The sequence below is a fragment of the Gambusia affinis genome, linkage group LG10 (assembly GCF_019740435.1).
Source record: "Gambusia affinis linkage group LG10, SWU_Gaff_1.0, whole genome shotgun sequence".
Classification (NCBI taxonomy): domain Eukaryota; kingdom Metazoa; phylum Chordata; class Actinopteri; order Cyprinodontiformes; family Poeciliidae; genus Gambusia; species Gambusia affinis.
In genome coordinates this window covers 7,250,035-7,269,858 of record NC_057877.1, presented here as the reverse complement: position 1 = coordinate 7,269,858, position 19,824 = coordinate 7,250,035, and the positions used below count along the sequence as shown (strand labels likewise).

General features: G+C 40.1%; 1 protein-coding gene across 1 annotated transcript in view; it reads right to left on the bottom strand.

The window, feature by feature from the left end:
- The window catches only part of LOC122838583 (protein-glutamine gamma-glutamyltransferase K-like), a 33,279-nt gene extending 16,910 nt beyond the window's left edge, over positions 1-16,369 (bottom strand). The window contains exons 1-3 of the mRNA XM_044129324.1: positions 16,318-16,369; positions 4,326-4,618; positions 4,036-4,227 (exon numbers count right to left, since the gene is read on the bottom strand). Coding sequence (XP_043985259.1) covers positions 4,036-4,227; positions 4,326-4,617 — 484 coding nt within the window. The 5' untranslated portion in view covers position 4,618; positions 16,318-16,369. The remainder of the gene's footprint in view (positions 1-4,035; positions 4,228-4,325; positions 4,619-16,317) is intronic.
- Positions 16,370-19,824: the final 3,455 nt, after the last annotated feature.

The window sequence follows — 19,824 nt, the reverse complement described above, 5'->3', positions numbered from 1 at the left end:
GACAAAACAACACACACAACCAGATTGATTTTATTGACATTTAAGTCTAATGTTGGGTCTAGATTTCACTTGAGTGATTCATTTTAAAGAAAACTTTATTTATTTTTACTGTTAAACTAAAATCTCCAGCATGGGGAAGTGGGATGATCTCGGATTTTCTTGACACTTGTCACAAAGAATCAAATTAAGTTTATCCAAGTAAATTTACTAAGCTGCCATGCGAATAAAGTAAGTGTGACAAACTTTATTTGATTACTTGTGACAAATTAACACTTTTTTTTCTTGTTGGAGCTTTATTCTCTTTTTTTTCAGTGCAGATCAGAACCAGTTACTATTTCCAAGCTCCAATACAAATAAAATATGAAGCGTGTAATTCGATTGAACAGCAGATTTTTATTCTTTGAACTTTTACAAAGTAAATTTGCCAAATTCCTAAATAAAAAAAAGCATGTTAAAATATTTTAATTCATCCACGTTGAAATGTGAAATGAAATTTAATATTATTTAACCCATGACAAGTCTAAAAAAAATTTGACCTACAGTCTGATCTGTAGTTATAGTTCACTTTTTCTCCGCTGTAGTAAATTATGATTATCTTATATTCTGTTGTAAATTACTAGATTAATTAGTAGGTCAATGACAGTGAGCATCCAGGCAGCAAGAGGTCGTGGTTTCCGTCAAAGCACATTCTTGTTTTTGGAAGAAGCATGAGAAAAATAACAAATCAATAATTACAGCCGAGGACGGTTCTACAAAATTATGACTCCTGTGGCTGGAATAGAAAAGCACTGTATCACTTTTTAAATTTATCTTTCTGTGAAAAATGTGGAAAACCCTGGACCATTTCCCTTTGTTTTGCATTTCTTTGTGTTGTCCTGTTGCCGTTATTTGATGAATGCGATGACGTTTGACGTTTTAATGTGGAAAACTTAACAAAAAGAAAAGATGTTATAGTAATACTTTGGCAAAGTGTTGCGCACTATTAGCAGAAAGCATCTCGGCTCGTTGATTATGTGCCGCAATTAACCGCAAAAACAAAAGCAATTCTGACACCCTCGCTTAAGATCCTCTTAAATCTGACAGGGTTAGAAAAAACACATCACAGATTTCTCTCTGAGCCACAAGAATCATTATGGGGAAGAAAAATGTGTCTGCACCACTTCCTGCTTTGACTCTAAAACAGAGGAATTAACTGCAAAGCAATTATAAGTGTACATTTTGTCAAATAAATAAATAATTAAAGTTTGTGTCCATGAAAGTAGTGAGCTGTTCAGATTAAAACCTTATTATGTTTTTTTTTGTTAATGTTTCATGTTTCTCTTTGTCTCCGATAAAACACAAAGCGCTCGAGTTCGTTTATGCTTCCCCTGCAAATTAATTCACTTCCTGCCGCTCAGAGCGATCAGGAAAACATCTTTCATGTTTTTTATTGGGATGACAATAACATTTTTCCGATTCCTGTTGGAGAGATGGCATTTCTTACACCTAATCTAGTCAACATTTAATTTGACTAATATATAATTTGCTTTTGATCCAAACTTTACTTTGTCCTCTGATAAAACTTTTGAGAATTTGCATCCAACCCGGAGGACACGTCTACATGAAAAGTTTGAAAGAATCCTCTATTCGAATAGTGAAAACACTTTGACGTGTTGCCGTCTGCTTTAACGCCACCCAGATTATTAAGCAGTCACGAGATTTTTTTTTTTTTTGTAAATGATACTTGAGCTTCGTTCTAATCTGACCTTCCCCTGCCTGCTGTCAGCAGAAACCTCAGCAGTCGTGTATTGCTGTGCAGCTCCAGCCAAGTTTCACATATGGCTTTTGAGGAGTCAAGTTTAAGGGTGGAGAACGTGGCTAATTAATGAGCAGAGGGTGGAGGTGGAGGGCTGTTTCTAACTGGGATGTCATTTTAGACACTTTTCCTTTTGGGAAATCGTTTTGCTGGTATGATGACATATGGAGAGTATTTATGAACCTTGAGTTATTTATCCTTAAATGTATTTCATGCGATTGACAAGCAGAAAGACTAACAAATAAGTGGAAGTGGAGGATCTTAGGATTTATGGTTTTAGATGTTTTCCTCACAAATTGACATATGAAAAGTGTGTGGTGCATTGTTTTTTGGGTTTTTTTAAGCAACTCCTTTTAGAGAACCCAGCTTGTCCAATCAAATCCTTCACCGGAGAACAGAGTCTATCTAGACAGTAGAAATCCAAATAATAATAATAAATAAAAAACACATATAAATACATACACATATACATAGCAAAACGGTTCAACTTCCAGTAGCACCAAACTATTTTATCAAAAAAAAAAAAAAAAGAAAAAAAAAAAGGGAAATAATTTCATTCTGTAGTTGGTGGAGACATGAACAGTAGTTTTGGAAAGTTCTGTCTCAGGATGTGAGAGACTAGGGGTTGAACCAATTAGTCGACTAGTCGACTCTAGGACATCTCGCGAGTTTTTACATTTTATGTCGACTAGTCGCAGTCATGTGATTGCCGGTGGTGACAGCCTGTGCTGATCTGACAGCACAGTAAACGTCACAAGACACAAGAAAAATAAGTTAATACATTAGTTTAAATGATATGTAGATGGATGCATATTTGTGGTTTTACAGTGTTTTTAAAAGGAGATGGAGTTGCAGCTGCAGTCGACTACAAAACACGAGCCTTCTAAAACTCGCCCCCTTCCGCTAAGGATGTCACTTAGCCGGCTCGCGAATGTCTTTGTCACGACAATCTAACTAATACATTATGATGTTATGTTGCTGATTAAATAAAGATCTGTGGTAATGTCATCTAAAAGATGTGCGTTTCCTTTTGAATGTTGGTTTCCCAGCAACTTATTATTTATCATAAACTATCCCGATGTTTTGTTGTTTCACTTGTTGCTGTTCTGTGTAAAGGCCGTATTTTTCCGTGAAAACGGGTAATAAAGCCTGTACGTTACTCCAAAGCTTTGCGTCTTGAGTTGCTATGACGTCACAACGACTAGTCAACTCGACATCGACTCGACTTTTATCATGTTGACGTTGACTAGAAAATATCTTAAATCGTTCAATCTGCTGAGTCAGCAGAGCTTCCTGCCGCGCATCGGGCGGAGGAGAAGCAGGTAGTTTCGTTGAATTCAGCTGTAACCAAACTGGATCCGTTCATAACAAGTTTGGCTTGTGATGTTCCAAAAGCACCATGTAGTCAGTGTGATAATTTGACTCCTATAGTAACTATCCAGAGATCATTGGCATCAGCCGGTGTTTAGAAAAAAAAAGTCAGACCCGACTTTGTGCAACAAACTTTTCCCCACTGCTCACGAAGAATGATCTGTTTATTGCTCTTTTAATTCTCCATAATAGACTTAGTAAAAGCAGGAAAAGGGGAGTTAATAGCTAATAAAGCCTCCAAGTAGTTGTGAAGGGTTTTTGCGCTTACGTCACTATGACGTCACCGCGACTAGTCGACATCGACTCGACTATTATCATGATATAGTCGACCTTAAAAAATATGTAGTCGTTCAATCCCTATGAGAGACACACTTCTCAGACTTTTATTGGTGGAAAATTCAAAACCACATTTTCTTTTTTTCTTCCATCTTTCAAATCAGGCATTATTATTAAATAGGTGAAGCAATTGGTTGTATTAGATTTAACCTAGGAGTGTCAGAGTAAAGAAGGGTTGAACAATAGCACATAAAATTCAGTCTGCTACAGGTTTGTTGCTACAATGTCGTAAACGAGAAAAAAAGTCCAAGTGGCTCAGTTGGTGGAGGACAGGCAGCAGGTGCAGAGAGTCAGACACGGTTGTCCTTGGTTTGGCTCCCAGTCTCAGGCCATTTGCTGCACGTCTTTCCTCTCCTCCCTGCCCTCTTTCTTGTCACATTACCATTTAATAAGGGCCAATAATGCCAAAACAATATTTTAGAGAAAGGCCCAGCGTGACATAGATACTTTAGTTGAGGTGCTGCAAAATTCAACGTTCCCTTCGGGATCCTTGACGTGGTTCTGAATTTAGGGTTTGGATTTATTTCACTGACCTGTTTTCAGCTCCAGATGAAGCTTGTCTGTGTGGGGGTCAAAAGGTCGAGATAAGGTTATCCACATCTGGAAGGTCTGCCCTCTGCGGATGACCAACTTGTCGCTCTGGTAGAGGTTGGTGTGATGCTCCACCAGGTTCGCTCCCGTTTTGCTTTTCATCAGATCTATCGATCGGACGTTCAGAAGAAGTTCTGTGAAAAGCACACAAAAAAAAACTTTCAAAGTTAAACTTGTGGCTGTGTATATTAATTTTTTTCATTTTAACTTGAGACGTGTGTTCTCGTATTACCATTTAGATTGCCGTCCTCAGTGGTTGGCTTCTCTCCGTTTGCCCCGTCCTCTTTGTCTGGTTCATCCACCCCGGTGACCACGGTCTCCGTGGCGTCGTCGTCGCCGCCTGGCCGTTTACAGCAGCACGGACACGCCTTACGCAGCCACCGTCGACAGGCGCTCTCCTCGTTAACGTCATTCTCTGCCGGTTCCTCTTCTTCCACCTCCACGTCTTCCACAAACGGCAAAGTGACAGTTGGGAACCGACCGACGGCAGAGCTGTCTCTGACTGAGTGAATCACTGGTGGCATCCTGAGAGGAAGAAGAAGAAGAAGGAAAACTCTGATCGGTTTGATTTTTCTGAATGGATGCTGCCAAGCATTATTCTCCTTGTGGTTCCAGCCACAGCTGATGCTCGAAAAAAAACAAAAAACATCACATCTAATTAAACTACAGCAGCGAACTATTCTAATTTATTGGCCAATTAATTTCTGCAGAGAGGAAATTGGCTTTCCTTCGGAGCTGCAGCTGAGTTTCGCTTCGTTTTTAATTCTCTGAATCGACACATTATCCTCTGATGCGGACTTTATCACAGAAGTCTCACACGCAAAATGGTCATGACAGAGCAAACATGCAGACACATTTTTGTAGCTATACTTAAACTAAAAGTGAAACACAAATAAACAAAATAGCCACTTCTTATTTAAAATTCTGCCTGGTTATGCTTTGTGTGCGTTGGCCAGACATTTTTTATTTTATTTAATCCATGTGAAGCATCAGTTTATTTGAAAGTGGGGAAGGGAACATCGTAGGGTCTGAAAACAAGCCCTCACTGTCTCTCTAATCGCTTCTTCACAGAGAGCATCAGATTCATCTATCGACTTCTCGTCCTCTGTTTGTCCAGAGATTGTTTTCTTCCTCTGTGTGGATGAATCATGTGGTCCACTTTCACCTCTTTCCTGAGCTGCTGTCACACGGCTTCTTTTTGTTTCGTTTTCGTTTGCCTTGCCACACGTCAGCGTGTCTAAGAATGCTGAAGTCCGAAAGTGGAGAACTGTGGGACATCGACTCCTGCCGCATCTCTGGAGCCTCGGTTCTGACCTGTGCCTGTCCTAATCCAAGTGGTAAAAATAATTATATAATAAAAAGAAATTGACGTGTAAAGCAGAAAACAGACCAGTCTGCCCTCTTGTTGGGCCCACTTTAGGAAATTAGCATGCTGAGGCAAGTTAATCATCATCAGTGCCGATGGAGCACCAGTTTAGCATATAGTGGGAGAAAAGGTTGTGTGATAGTGCCCTACTTTTACTTTTTTACAGTGCTCAGGGTTTCTGTTAGCGCATGCAGAAACCATGTAGTCCTGCCCATAAACGAGGCAGAAAGGCTCGAAGCTTGTCACTCCTATGCCTGAATAAGACGGCAACCTTTCCTCCAGTGGCTGATGACGAGCGCTGTGTGTTTAAATCTGTCACCGCCATCAATTTTAATGACGTTTTACCCACGCAGATGCATTCAAGAGTGATTTTATTTTCATTTCTTATTTAGTGGAGACACCGCAGTTGCGAAATTGTGTTTTTCTGACATTACCGTGATATCGAAACGGTTTTGCACACATTTGTAATGGAAATGCGGCTCGTGACATTTGGTGAGACCATCTTCCAGACTCTGACTGATTGTTTCTGTGTATTTCTGCAGATGGCGGTAGGACCACAGCGAGGAGAAAGAGGAGTTTGATTTTATTTTCAGTGATCATCTGTCTCATATTATACTGTCAGGACATAGAGAACATTTTAAGAAATAAATATGTCTAACATACATATAGTTATAAAACTTACCTACTGCAATTTTATGAGATTGAAAACCAGTGAAGTGTTCAATTGAACTAAATAAAATCCTTTTCCACAGAATACAATTGCAATCACTGAATAGCTGATTGGATAAAAATCTTTAACTATTTAAAATGTCAAGGAGCTGAACATTTTAGGTATTTGGTTTGATGTAGATAAACTCCTCTAAATATTAAGAAAACTAAACTTATTCTGCTTGGATATCAGAAAGAAATGCAAGATAACACTCAATTAATTGGGCTTGATTCCATGCTCACACAAATCCACAATGTTTAAGTTCCCATGTAAGCAAGCAAGTTGGTGTGATCACCAACAGGGTCTGAATAAATAACTTTAGAGAATAAATTGAAAAGAATAAACACATAGAAGAGTTAATATTTGTCATTATCTTTAGAGATATTTAGATATGCTGAATAAAAACACAATTTATTTTACTGAGGATGTTGCGTGTGCATCTTGGGTGAGCTTCAGCGAGATATTCATAAACTAGTTTCTCTGCAGCAGAAAGAAGGCAGTGGATCTGAGCGAGCAGCTGTGGTCCAGGAGGGAGGTTGCCCTGTTTTTATATGAGTTTCCCAATAATATTTATGTTAATTCGTATTTTTTTTCTCAGTCATTTGTTCTTTAATATCTTCCTTAACAAGTCACAAGTCTTTGGAGAATATGTGATTAAATAAACACATGACTTTTGTTCCATCTGAGCTGGAGGTGAACGAGTGTGCAACAGTTTCACATGCGTAGATATTTTGATTATTTCCAGCCGCACTGTTTGTCACTTAAAGTCGAGGCGGAGGAGACGGCTCAGTCTGACTACATGGCACAAAGCTCCTCTCACTGTTGCGTAATGTCAAAACGGTTCCATGAAACTTTTGGGTCATTCTTGAGATGAAGGCACCACCATCTGCTCACAGATTGCCGTGGCGATCACTGGGAACAAAAATCAAAACGTAGATCAGATCTGGGGCCGAGAACTTTTGTCAGTGTGAAAACCTCCAATGGATTTTCTCAAATGTCAAGGAGTACAGCTTTTAAAATTTCCACATGTTCTCCTTCTCACCCTTACTTAATGCATAATAAAATGTTATTAATGACTTACAAAACATTTATAGATGACATATTCATAAACTATTTATTAGCCGTCTATAAAGCCCTGTTGGAAAGTGGCGCCAAAGATTTTAACACAGAAAAGTTAAAAGTATTTCACTTATCTGCTTCAAGGTTCTTGTTTAAAGGTAACTTTAATCTGCAAGCCTCATTGGAATGCATATTTCACTTTATTCAATGCCACTTCAGTCGGACATGTTGGAAGGAAGGGGAACTGTGAAAACCGCACGGCGTTGTCAATCAGCATGTCACAGATATGTTTCATTCATTATGCAACACCTGCTGCGTCCCAGAAAGAAGAAAGACAAACGGAAATCGTGTACAACTAGTAAAAAAAAGCAGCTGTTTGGTTTTGTAGTGATGGTGCAACAGATTCACAGCAGATGTTACGTCACAAGAAGCATAAAGCATTTCTTGCTTTTTACGTGTGAATTACTTTGATTTTGGTCAAACGGGACCCTCTTTTTTTAAGACTCAGCTGCTTTCTGGGGACTGACCCGTACAGAAAACACAAACTGTCTTTACATGAGCACCAAAGCATTTTGTCTTCCCGTGTCTTGACCAAGCCTTGAACCGACCGAAATGGTTTCCCGCACACGAGGAGAACATTCCTCCCTGGGAATGTGACAAACCAACCAGGTTGAGACGAAGCAACGGAAGTGACAGTGAGCTCACGGCTTATTCACATACCAGTAAATCTGCGACAGGCGGGAGAATCAGCGGGCGTGCAGCTGGGAGGAGGAAGTCCCCCTCCCAGCTCAGGATTGTGGCGTTCTGCTGACAGACGAGCCGAGAACGAACCTGACAAAACTGCAGTCTTCCAACCCGACAACGAAAGACAGTTTATGAAACAGACGAAGGTGAACAGAACGGACACTGTTGATTAAAGTGTTGTTTTTCCTTCAGGAGTCATAAATTAAAAGTACTGTAATCCTATACGCTGAAAATGTAAAATAGACTCCAATTTGCTCATCCGATACCCAGTCGCCAGTTAAAGCTGATAGTTACTGTTCGTTTTTAGCACAGCCACGCCAGGGAAGAGGCAGCAAAATGTTTAAAAGGAGAATCTTGCCCCCCCCAACATCTTAAAGTTGGTTCTGTGAACAACAGCTCTATTGAATTTGATTTAGTGCATGATTTACTCACAATGCCCTGCAGATATGTTGACACCCCTGGTGAAGGTGTGTAAAAAGCTCTAAATGATTTTTTTCCCCTTTCACAGCAGATGGCTTGTCTCACACTATCCACCTTATTCCTGCTTGTCCTGCTGTGTGAATGAAGACGTTATCGACTTCCAGCAGCGCCACCGGAGTGGTTGGTTTCGGGTTGTAAACCAACCACTCCGAAACCAACCACGGATGTTTTCCACTGTAAAAACTGAGGCCACTTGCATGCGTTGGTGAGACGCTGTTTACATATAAAAATGTGGGACTGGTAGTTGCTCACAGGTTTCACTCTATCTGTCACAAAACTGGAAATGAGGTGCATATCTATTTTTTTAAGTAGAGGCTAATTTTGCCAAGACAAGAGAACATATTGAAATAAGTCAGGAAATTGCTGCAATGAAATATAACTCCTCAAAAAAACTACAGTAAGTGCAATAATCAAAGATTTAAAGGGGTTATTAATGTTATTCCCTGAACAAAAATACGCTTAAATTTTCACAAATGTTTGAGGAATCCTTGAATCTCCATTAAGCCATGACTAAACACTTGCTCCCACAAAGCTCTGCCCATTTACCCAAAGCTCCTCCTCGGAGCTGCGGTCTCCAAGCTAATTTCCGCTTCACATAGCAGGCCTCCCCATGTGCCTTTCTCCACTGAGCTCCTCCAGACTAGTGGCAGCTGCAGTCAGCAAACACCTGGTTGAACTGCGCATCTGCTGAGCTCTCTATATGAACTTTTTGTCAGTCCAATGTTCCTAAGATCTGTTCTTAGCAGCGTAACACATCAGCGTTAAAGCTGGGGTGTCTGAAAGAGCAGGAGCTTCTTAAAGAGACAGATGCCCAATATCAGGACGTCAAATTAGGACTTCAAATTTCCTTTAGGTAACGTTTAAACATTTTTATAACAACTGAAGGTAACATAGATGTTTGATTGCGCTATAAAATGGAACTATGTGCCTGGAAAATACATAATACCAGCTCTTTAAAACAGCTAAAACTGTGACAGAAAAAGATGGATATAGAAGCTCGTCTGGGTTCACCGATCAAAGAATCAGCCCTCTTTCAAAGACAGTCTCAGTGGCTTGACTTATAAATCCTGAAAGCCGTGGGATTAGTTGAATGGAAGAGTGCAGTGATTATTTATTGATCTGCAAAAGGTTCTATGAAATGTTCAGATAACATTGGAGAAAGCGGAGCACCGATACTCTGCCTCGGTAATGTGAGCGCATGTGTGGAGTGTGAATTGATCCAGACAGGAAAATGGATGTAAATAAGATCCACAGCACTGTTATCCAATAGATCGGCCTCCTAAAGCCTAATTCACATAAAGGTTTAAGTTGAAGTGTCCAGTTAACCCAGAGGGGAGTGTTTCTACCTGAGTGATGGTGGAAACACAGACGAGGTGTGATGAATGTAGAGTACACAACACAGAGATAAATAGTTAATTACATGCAGAGATAATTGTACAATATTTATATGCATTTAAATACGCACTTAATCGTTGACATAGTTTAACATTTTTGAATAGAATGACTTGTTTTGTTTTGTTAAATATCAATATAATTGTAATCATATAATGTGACAAAATATGTTTTAGTCATTTATTACATAAATTATATTCATGTATTCATACAAAACTTGGGGGGGTTTTGCTAGAAAGTTATTTTGGACCCACTCAAGGATTTTCTCATCGGTTTTACTAATACTGTTGATGGTATTTACTCTATTATTGCTCAACAATTTGCCAGATATTTTTTTAGCTTTATAATCCTGATGAAACATATCCTGTTTTTGTTTTGTTTTTTTCACGAGGGATTTCTTAAAGCTGCTGTTTACCAGTTCTGGATCCAGACATTGTTTGATCATCGGAGCTCACGCCGTACCTGTCTGATGGCTCCTTGATTCTGTGATCCGACTCATTTTCTGGCTCTAACTCATTTATCTTCAAGTGTGATTAGTGTTCCTCTGATAGTTTCTCTGCCTGATTCCCGCGGCACTGATGTGGAGATTTATGGGTGACACGTTATTACCGTAAGGAATCTCCCTTTTTCTGTTATCAAAATGATAAATTACCACTTCTCTGAATCTGATGAAGGATTTATTTTAGTCGTGCGCTCATTCTGAGAGCGGATTCGACGACTGTTCTTGAGTTTTGTTCTTCAAGAGAGGCTGCTTTTTGAGAAGACGGTCAGTCGTCGGGGCAAAGATTAATCCTCTACTGAATGTTTATCTTTTCCCGTTGGACTCTGAAAGCATACCAAACGGTTAAGTATAAAATGAAAGCTCTTTTTTTTTTCTGCCCCTGTGATCTGAAGCACATCTTTTAAAGATAACAGCTGACTTATTCCTATGGTTTCTTTCCTCCATCTGTGCAGCATTTGTTAGAGCATTTTTAGTTATCAGCTGACTGTGTCTGCCGTTCGGAGAGCTGTCCATGCTGAAAATTGTTTGACTAAACATCGCCTGGCCTTTAGAGTTAAATTAAGTCGGCGGGGTGGATCCTCTGAGCAGCACTCGCCTCGGTGCCAGGCGTGTGAGTTTGATGAGAAATTCAGCATGGAATGAAGCTGCATCCACAGGCAGCCATTAGTCTGCTCACTGGGCACCTTATATCTAAAAAAACAAAACTCCTTAACTGTACCTAAAATAATCTGCCCGGTGAAAGCTGGACTGTTTGCCCGATACGATGTGTGACTGAAGATGAGAGTCGCGTCAGTCTGTCCTCTCTGTGTTACAGGCCAACTAAATAGGGCACCGTTTCTATGGCTCCCAGGGGGCTGCGGCACACGAGCCTGTATCTGTGTCACTGAGCAGCTGCTTGCCATGCCAAATTTATGGACTCTGATAAAATAAAAAAAAAATCTACATCATCATTAAACAAGATTCTGTTTGTGCTTTGGGCTCAGCTCGAGTTCTGTTTGGGTCTGTGGTAGTGAACGGTAAATGGCATGTACCTGTAGAGGGCTTCATCAAGTTCAGAGGACTCCAAAGCGCTTGGTACCGCATTCAGTCATTCACACGCGTATTCACCAAGCTACTGGATAGTAGCCACAGCTGCCAGGGGTGAAGCTGTCATGCACCGGCGCCACCGTCTGACCACCAGCAGACAAGGCAGGGTAAGTGTCTTTCCTAAGGATATAACAACTGGGCAACCCATCGATTTCAGGATGAATTCCTACCACATTCACCACCGTCCCTAGTGACGGAGCGATGAGCTGAAAACTAAACCCTTTACTCGTCCATCTACTTTCCAAACTTCACCTTTGGTGATGATATTGGGGTCATGACCAAAATAACATGACACAGGGCTAACCCAAACCCTGAAAGTTACAGTGATGTACTATATCACCAAATTCATCTGCTCGTCTGTTTTCGGACACCCATGTTTTAAGTACGGGATGTTACTCAAGGCCAAAGGTGTCCGAAAACAGACGAGCAGATGAATTTGGTGATATAGTACATCTAAAAGTGCAGTGTGAAAACGATGTCAAGTGGAAAACAATAGCTTGATAGTTGTTTGAGATACTCTTCTCTGACATGTGTGAGGCGAATTGCTTTGTCGCTTCTTCATTAGTTAAGCAGGCAGACCCTGCACAGCTTCACGCCTCTAACTTCACAAACCAAGCTCACATTTCCAGATTTGGTCAGATTAAGCCTTGAGCTCAATGTGATTACGAACATGTTCATGCCAGCATTAAATAAACCTGTGATCCAGTGGCATTTTTAACAGTGAATTGGTGTGGCTTTTCTATTTAAACACCATTTTACTGGAACATACATTATGACAATGATGTTGTGTACCTTTACTGACAATAGGAAAGAAAAGGCACATTTTAACTGAATGTGAAATTAAGATGCTCCACAGTGAATGAGAGGAATTTAAATATATCTGCTTTGGTACCTTTGGTCTTTAAGTGAAGTAGAAACATTTTTGACACAACACTCCCTGAGATAACCTGGAGTTTTGTGTTCATGAGTCTCTAGCTTTAAACATCCACGGTTCCTCAAATCCCTCAAACTTTCCACATGTGGCATCACTACAGTTTTTCAGCTCGGTTTCATTGACAATAATGTAGGTTCATTTCACCTAATCTCACACCTTTTCATCTGTCTTACACAGAAAGAAAACATAATTAAAAAACAACTTCAATCTTGTTCTGCTTTAAATGCAAATTACATGTCAAAATAACCCTGCGGCCTGTCGTGTAATACAGAATATGTTTTACTGTCTAACGTGTTACAGGAACCTAGTGGCTGTAAAATGTTGAAAAAAGAAAATCCCAAAACAACTTCACATTATTCCTCCTCCTCCTCCTTCTTCATCTTCTACTCCTCCACCGCCACTATTCCAACCCGTTTTCACTCCCAGCTCGTCACATATTGACGCGCGGGGTATCCAAATCTTTCTTTGTCAAACCCCCCATTCTCTTGTAACCGGGTGGTTCATTAGATTGAACACTGTTTATATAAAATAGTTGTGGATTCCCACCCATGTCAGGTCCTTGAATGCACCATGCCCGTTTCCTAACCTTCACTTTTGCGTCACAGTATTGTTGGGCTTGTTAGGGTATATAGGCACCAGGTGTGCCCGCCAAAGTCACGAGTCAAGTCCATTGTGGCAGTTGGCATCTGGCAGATGAGCGCTGGGGGTCATCGAGCTGCACCAAGATTTGCACATTTGTGCTAAATAGGACTCATTTCAGTGGCTGATCAAGGTACCAATCTTTCATTCAGCTTCATCTGCCTTTATTATTGTTAGCAGAAATTTTATTGTCATTTGTGGTGTTGCAGGTTGCTCATGTGCATATTATGCTCTCACCCAGGTACAATTTCGTTGATGCTCTCAGTTAACTGACTTAAGGGTTGGCTTCTACAGCTAGTTGTGTAGCAAAGCACCACAGAACCAGAACCAGGGTTTATATTTCTTTTTAATGAAGTAGCTGATGGAAACGATATTACTCAACTCCAATGTCCTCCACAGTCAATCCGATAGCGGACATTTGGGATACAGTGCAATAGATGAATCCTTGTTGAATCCGTGTTCTCCAAGACAGCTGTGGAGGAAATATGGTGATCAACCTGACATTAGTGAGATAATTCCTCATTGCCTGTCCATCCTTACTTTTTGTGCCTATTGACGATTGAGACATTAATGAAATATGCACCGGATGCAATCAGTTGTTTGTGTCGCCGCGTGGATTTTAAATTTGCTTAACTTGCATTGCAAGGCAAAGAGGCAACATCGGGGTGAGAGACAAATAACAGCGTCCTCTGCCTTATCTGCAGCACGCAGCCTGTCTATTAGGTCCTAATGCCTCGCGTGGAGACGATCAACAGAGACAGACAGATGTATCGACGGAGCGTGATACTTCAGTCTGCGGAGGGCTTTCGGTGCTCACAGTGACGCAAGAGACAACTATCATCTGGTGCCAGAAAAACAAAATAATCTCCAAACACTTGTTCCCTTAATAAACTCCCTTTCAAGGTGTTCCAAAAGCCCCCGAGCTTCTATCCCTGCACCCTACTGTTATAGATATTTGTAGCATCCAGAAAGTATTAAACAGATACGTAATCAAGAAAAGTTACACTTTCCGACTTTTATTCCCCCTGCTTTTACTGAACCACATGAAGCTTAAATCGATTAAAGATTGTGCATACGAGTTGCCTGAGCATATTCTCTCTCACTCCTTCTTCCTTTATAGAAAACGGCTGAATGTTTGATGCTGTAATAATAATAAATAAAATTATATTGACCTTTCTGCACTCAGTCTAATCAAGCAGCATTCACTAAACTTTCTAAAAAAGACAGATTGATGGAAAGTCCCCAGTAACATAAATGACCCAGCTGCAGGGAAAAACACATTCTCCACTGATCTACATGAAGTTTTGTGTTGACATTGTTTTTGAAGGATCTTTGAACCAATATTAGAAGATAAAAATAAATTAAACGATTGCCTTCCTTTCCAGCTGGATTCTCATCTCCGTTCAGTGCTCCATCTAGGATTTCTCCCATCCATCCATCCATTTTCTTACACCCTTCTTCCCTAATGGGGTTGGGAGGGTTGCTGGTGCCTATCTCCAGCTGCGTTCCGGGCGAGAGGCGGGTTCACCCTGGACAGGTCGCCAGTCTGTCGCAGGGCAACACAGAGACATACAAGACAAACAACCATGCACACACACACACACACACTCACACCTAGGGAGACTTTAGAGAGACCAATTAACCTGACAGTCATGTTTTTGGACTGTGGGAGGAAGCCGGAGAACCCGGAGAGAACCCACCATGCACAGGGAGAACATGCAAACTCCATGCAGAAAGACCCCGGGCCGGGAATTGAACCCAGGACCTTTTTGCTGCAAGGCAACAGCTCTACCAACTGCGCCACTGTGCAGCCCTAGGATTTCTCCCATTGAAATCAATTTCTCAAGCTGAATTTCAACAGTCAGCGAACAGGAGGACGACGTTGAGCTTTTGTGCTGTTTTAGGTTTGTATACTGCTGGAAGTTTCAGCGATGGCAGCGGGAGACGAGGATTAAGTCGTTCAGTCAGCGTTGGCAACGCTTCGATTGGGTAAAATGTAAAACTAACAGATTTCACATATCTAAATAGTTAAGGTCCAGACCATCAGTCTGAAACAAAGCGTATAAAAAGCTGTTGGATTTTACCAGGCTACGCAGACACCACCGTGTAAATAAATGTATACAGAGTTGCCTTGTAAAATCATTCACCCACTCTTTCTTTCTTTTCTTTTTTTTAAGCATTCGCATTTGGTCACTTCACAAGCTTTAAAGCACTGAGATTTTATTTGACAGACCCACATAAAACAGGACATAAAAGTCAAAAGAATATTTTTATATTTGCTTTTTCTTTCTTTTTTTCAAATAATGTTTTGGTGCGGGAGCTTAAAGTAGGAGTTAGTTTATAAAGCATCAATGATTCTGTCAAACTTTTAACACCTCTTAGTTAGAATAGGAAGACCAATATAGCCTCAAACATGGCAGCTTGAAAGCTTAGGCTGTCCACCAAAACTGAGAGGCTGAGAATCCAAAAGTAACTTTTTTGATTTTATGAAGAAGCAGCAAGACGTTCATAAACCCATCTGGGCCCCGCGTGTCCCCTGAACCCATCACCCTCACGATAAAACACAAAATAGCAGCTAGCTGATGTTAGTAGGACTCTTTACAAATTGTTTATAGAAGTCTCCATGTCATAGTTGTTTATGTTTTAGTAAATTGACTTTTTAAGTCCAGGGTTACATCGCATTACATTTTTTCCGTCCTTCTGTTCCTTTCCTTTCAAAAATTTTTAAACTGTAAATGAACGAAGCAAACGAAGTGATCTTGAACTGATCCTGAGATTTAGGGAAAAAAAATGATTTTTGTTCTCTCACCACCATCAGCAGATGTGCTGTTGTGCTGCTGTTAACAAAAGTCAGATTATTTGGCCATAAACATCGTGCACTCATGACCCGTTTGCCTTGAGGAGCATTTATGCCAACCACGTAGCGACCCCCACTGAATGAAGAGCATTTAGACAGGGCCTGCTAAGACTTCTTTCCCTGAGAAGCAAAGTTCACTTTAAATATCCTCTTTGGCCGCTTTGCACAAATGTGAATAAAGGATGGGAATTCATTTCAGAAAATCACATCAAATCAAACAAAAACGGCGACGTAAAAGCGCAAACGCCAGCATACAAACACAGTAATGCGTAGTTATAGCAATACATCATCACATAAAAAAAGGCTACAATAAAGTCATGTTGGCCATGAAATTCACTTTTCAGCACATACATGCCTGTAAGTAAATCTGAGCCAACTCTAGATTAGATATCTGATCAAATACATTATGCTGTTAAAGGTTTAGCAGTGAGGCTGAACAAAGACGGAGAAACTCACTCAGTTCATTGGGAGCAGAAACGTAACAATGCAGACTGGAGATAGAAACAAGCTGTTTGCAGTGCACCAACCTTTCACTCCTTTAAATACTTGGCTGCACTGCGAGGACACACCCTTCTGTGTGCAAGATTAGGAATCAGTCAGGAATGGCTATAAGCCACTTACACAGTTCACACGTACAGAAACACAGGGCTGTTGTTTTTAGGAAACCTGTTTGTTTCTGGGTTGTTGTTTTTTTTTGTTGTTTTTTTTTTTTTCGATGACAGAGCAGGAGGTCAGTCAGTATCTTCATTAAAAGAAAAAAAATCAGCTCTCATCTCCCCGTTCCCCTCTCCCTAGTAGAGAACAAGTCCATTGTTAAAGCCACATTAAGGATTTGGATCCAATTCAGGAAACAGTTTGGCCTGCATGGACCCTCGATACAAACTCCTTTAGCTAAAAATTGTAACTTCATGCCTTCAGTCACTGATTTAGTTTTTAACTCGTGGCACGACGGAGGGATCAAGACTGTAAATGATCTTTATAACAATAATACCTTTTCATCCTTTGCTGAACTTCCATCCAAATTCCAACTGCCTAATTCTCATCTCTTTCGGTTCTTTCAGGCCAGGGATTATGTTAAAAAGTTGTTTCCACACTTTCCTAATCGACCCCCTGAAACACTTTTAGATACTCTCCTACAATTAGACCCACAACGGAAAAAATGTATTTCATTCGTCTATAATTCTATTAATAATAATAACACCTCAAGACCTGCAGCCTTTGTTAAAACAGCATGGGAGGGGGAGTTGGGTGCTAGGGTGGAGGAAGAGCAGTGGGAGGCTGCCAAGAATTTAATTCATAAGTCCTCGATCTGTGCCCGGCATGTTTTAATACAGTGCAAAATATTCTATAGAGTGCATTACACAAACGCAAAATTAGCAAAGATTTACCCATCAGTCAGCGACATTTGCAATAGGTGCGGACAGTCGCTAGCTAACCATACCCACATGTTTTGGGCGTGCCCAAAGCTAATCTGGTATTGGGGTAACATTTTTAAAACACTAAGTCAAGCATATAATCAGACAATTCTCCCCAATCCATTATCGGCTATATTTGGCATCCCTCCAGACCCGGGCCTTTCGCGTTCTTTGAAACAAGCCCTAGCCTTCACTACCCTTTTGGCTCGAAGACTTATTTTACTTAGATGGAAACTAAACGTCCCCCCGTCTCATGACTACTGGGTCAGAGAAGTTCTTTACAACCTGAAGCTGGAAAAACTCAGATTTTCACTTAAGGGTTCCACCAGTAAATTTATGGAGACTTGGAGACCTTTCCTATCTATTGTGGGTACCATGACCTTGCTACCTGATTCAGAAGAAAATTAAATTATCTGTAGGCCTTCTCATTGATATCCAATCCAGTTATTTTCTTTTTAACCAATATATACTCTTCGTCTTATAATTTATTTATTTATTTAAAATTATTTTTTATTATTTTATTTTTTCTTTCTTTTTCCTTCTTCATTTGTAATTTATTTGTATATAGTATATATTATAGTATATATTCATTTATTTACTTAGTATCAGTATTATTATTTTTTCTTTATTTCTTTTCCTGCCTCCTTTTGAATGTGTGTGAATGGATGTGTGTGTATGTTGTGTTGCTAGAAACTGCTACAGGGACTGGATCCCAGCAGGCTGTTTGTCTTGTGCTTGGACCTGGACGGGGTGCGTTTGGGGTGGGCTGGGTTCTGGGAGAAATCAGCTTGAACTTCTTTGAAAACTACTGTGTTTTCATTGTACCAATGATTGATGTGTGTCAAGTTGTAAAATGCAATAAAGAAAGTTGAAGAGATGTTGGAGACCACGAAAAAAAAGAAATAAATAAATAAAAAATAAAAAATCAGTGCGATTCTGTGTTAACTTGCAGAAAACATTTGTTCTCTTGTGCAGATTTCTGAAGGAGTCAAGTTTTCTTTAGTCACACGTGTTTCTTGTTTTAAAGAATGGAGCGCAGTGTCTGAGCTTTTCCTGCAACTTATGTTGAATTATCACCATAAAGTTATGTTTATATATATATATATATATATATATATATATATATATATATGTGTGTGTGTATATTTTCACTTTGAATGTGTCCACATTAAATGTCTGTTCTCTGTCATGACTGTGTATTATCGTTGCAGCTACAGCCGCGTTCTTTGTGAACGAGTCTTTCTTCTTCTGGTTTAAGCCAAGGAATGTGGTTCATGTTGTCCTAATCAAAGGCCAGTCTAGCAGGTGAACACCCTGGACAGGCCTAAACACAGCACTCCACTAATACTTGGTCTGAATACTTTACCAGTTGAAACCTCAGTCATGTTTGCCAGCTGTCAAAAACCTCCTGTCATGTTTCTACCACCTTTATGATCAGACATGCAAACTTAGATTCATTGGGTTTCTCACACAGTCCAAATGTTTTCTATAAGATTGAGGTCAGGCCTTTTGGGAGGTAATTTGGGGACGGTACTGACGGCCTGCAAAGACATTTTGGATGTTTGTTTGGGATCATTGTTCTATGCGAACACACAACCCTGTCCAAGTCTGAACTATAGCTGCATTTCCATTGACCATATAATTTAGGGTGACCATATTTTCATTTCAAGCATGGTGGTGGTGGTGGTGGGATCTTTGCTTCTTCAGTACCGCGACAACTTGCATGAATTCTGCTGCCAACTACAAAGTTTTGTTGGAAAATGTCTGCCCATCATTTTCAGGCTGTGCAGAAAGACGGTGACACAAAGCACAACAGCAACAAAAACAAAAAACAAAACACATTTTAAAGACTCATCACCAGTCACTGTTTGATGGGAGTTGTCACCAAGGCATAGGTAAAAACCAGGCTTATGTAAAACCAGAAGTAATCCGTTAGGGTGGTCATTTTTGTTCAGGCTTTTGTGATCGACGCCTCAGAACCTCTACAGAGATGAGAAATCCTATAATGCAAGTGGCCAAAAGCTATTTATCATCCATAGCTTTTTGATATTTACTTTCCTACTTCTTCTTTTTCAATTTCCAACTTGTTTTGCACCACTCAATTGGCTTTTCATTTGTTGTAGAGTGATTAAAAAAACTCCTGGAAATCTTTCAAGTGTCTCCTGAGGCTAAGCAGCGACATTGGGCGAAACTCCAAACATCAAATGTTTGTAATAAACCAAACCGTACAGAGCCTTTGATGGTGTGGTTTTTTTTTTTCCCCGATTAGCCTACGTAGGGCTGTGGTGATACGTATTCAGTAGTAATGTGAATAACCTTAACTCTTCATCTCAGCACCAGGTTTACAATCCAGATTGATAAACTCAGACTGACCTCTTATCTCCAGAGTTTCTTCTGAACATCTTGACTTGCCTTTCTTCCAGAGTTAGCTTAGTAAGCATGTTGTGTTCTCCCTAGAGATATAGATAAACTTATTGGTTTTCATATGACTAATACATTTCTCTTTATTTAACTTGTAGTTTTAAATCACAGACATATTAGCAGCAAT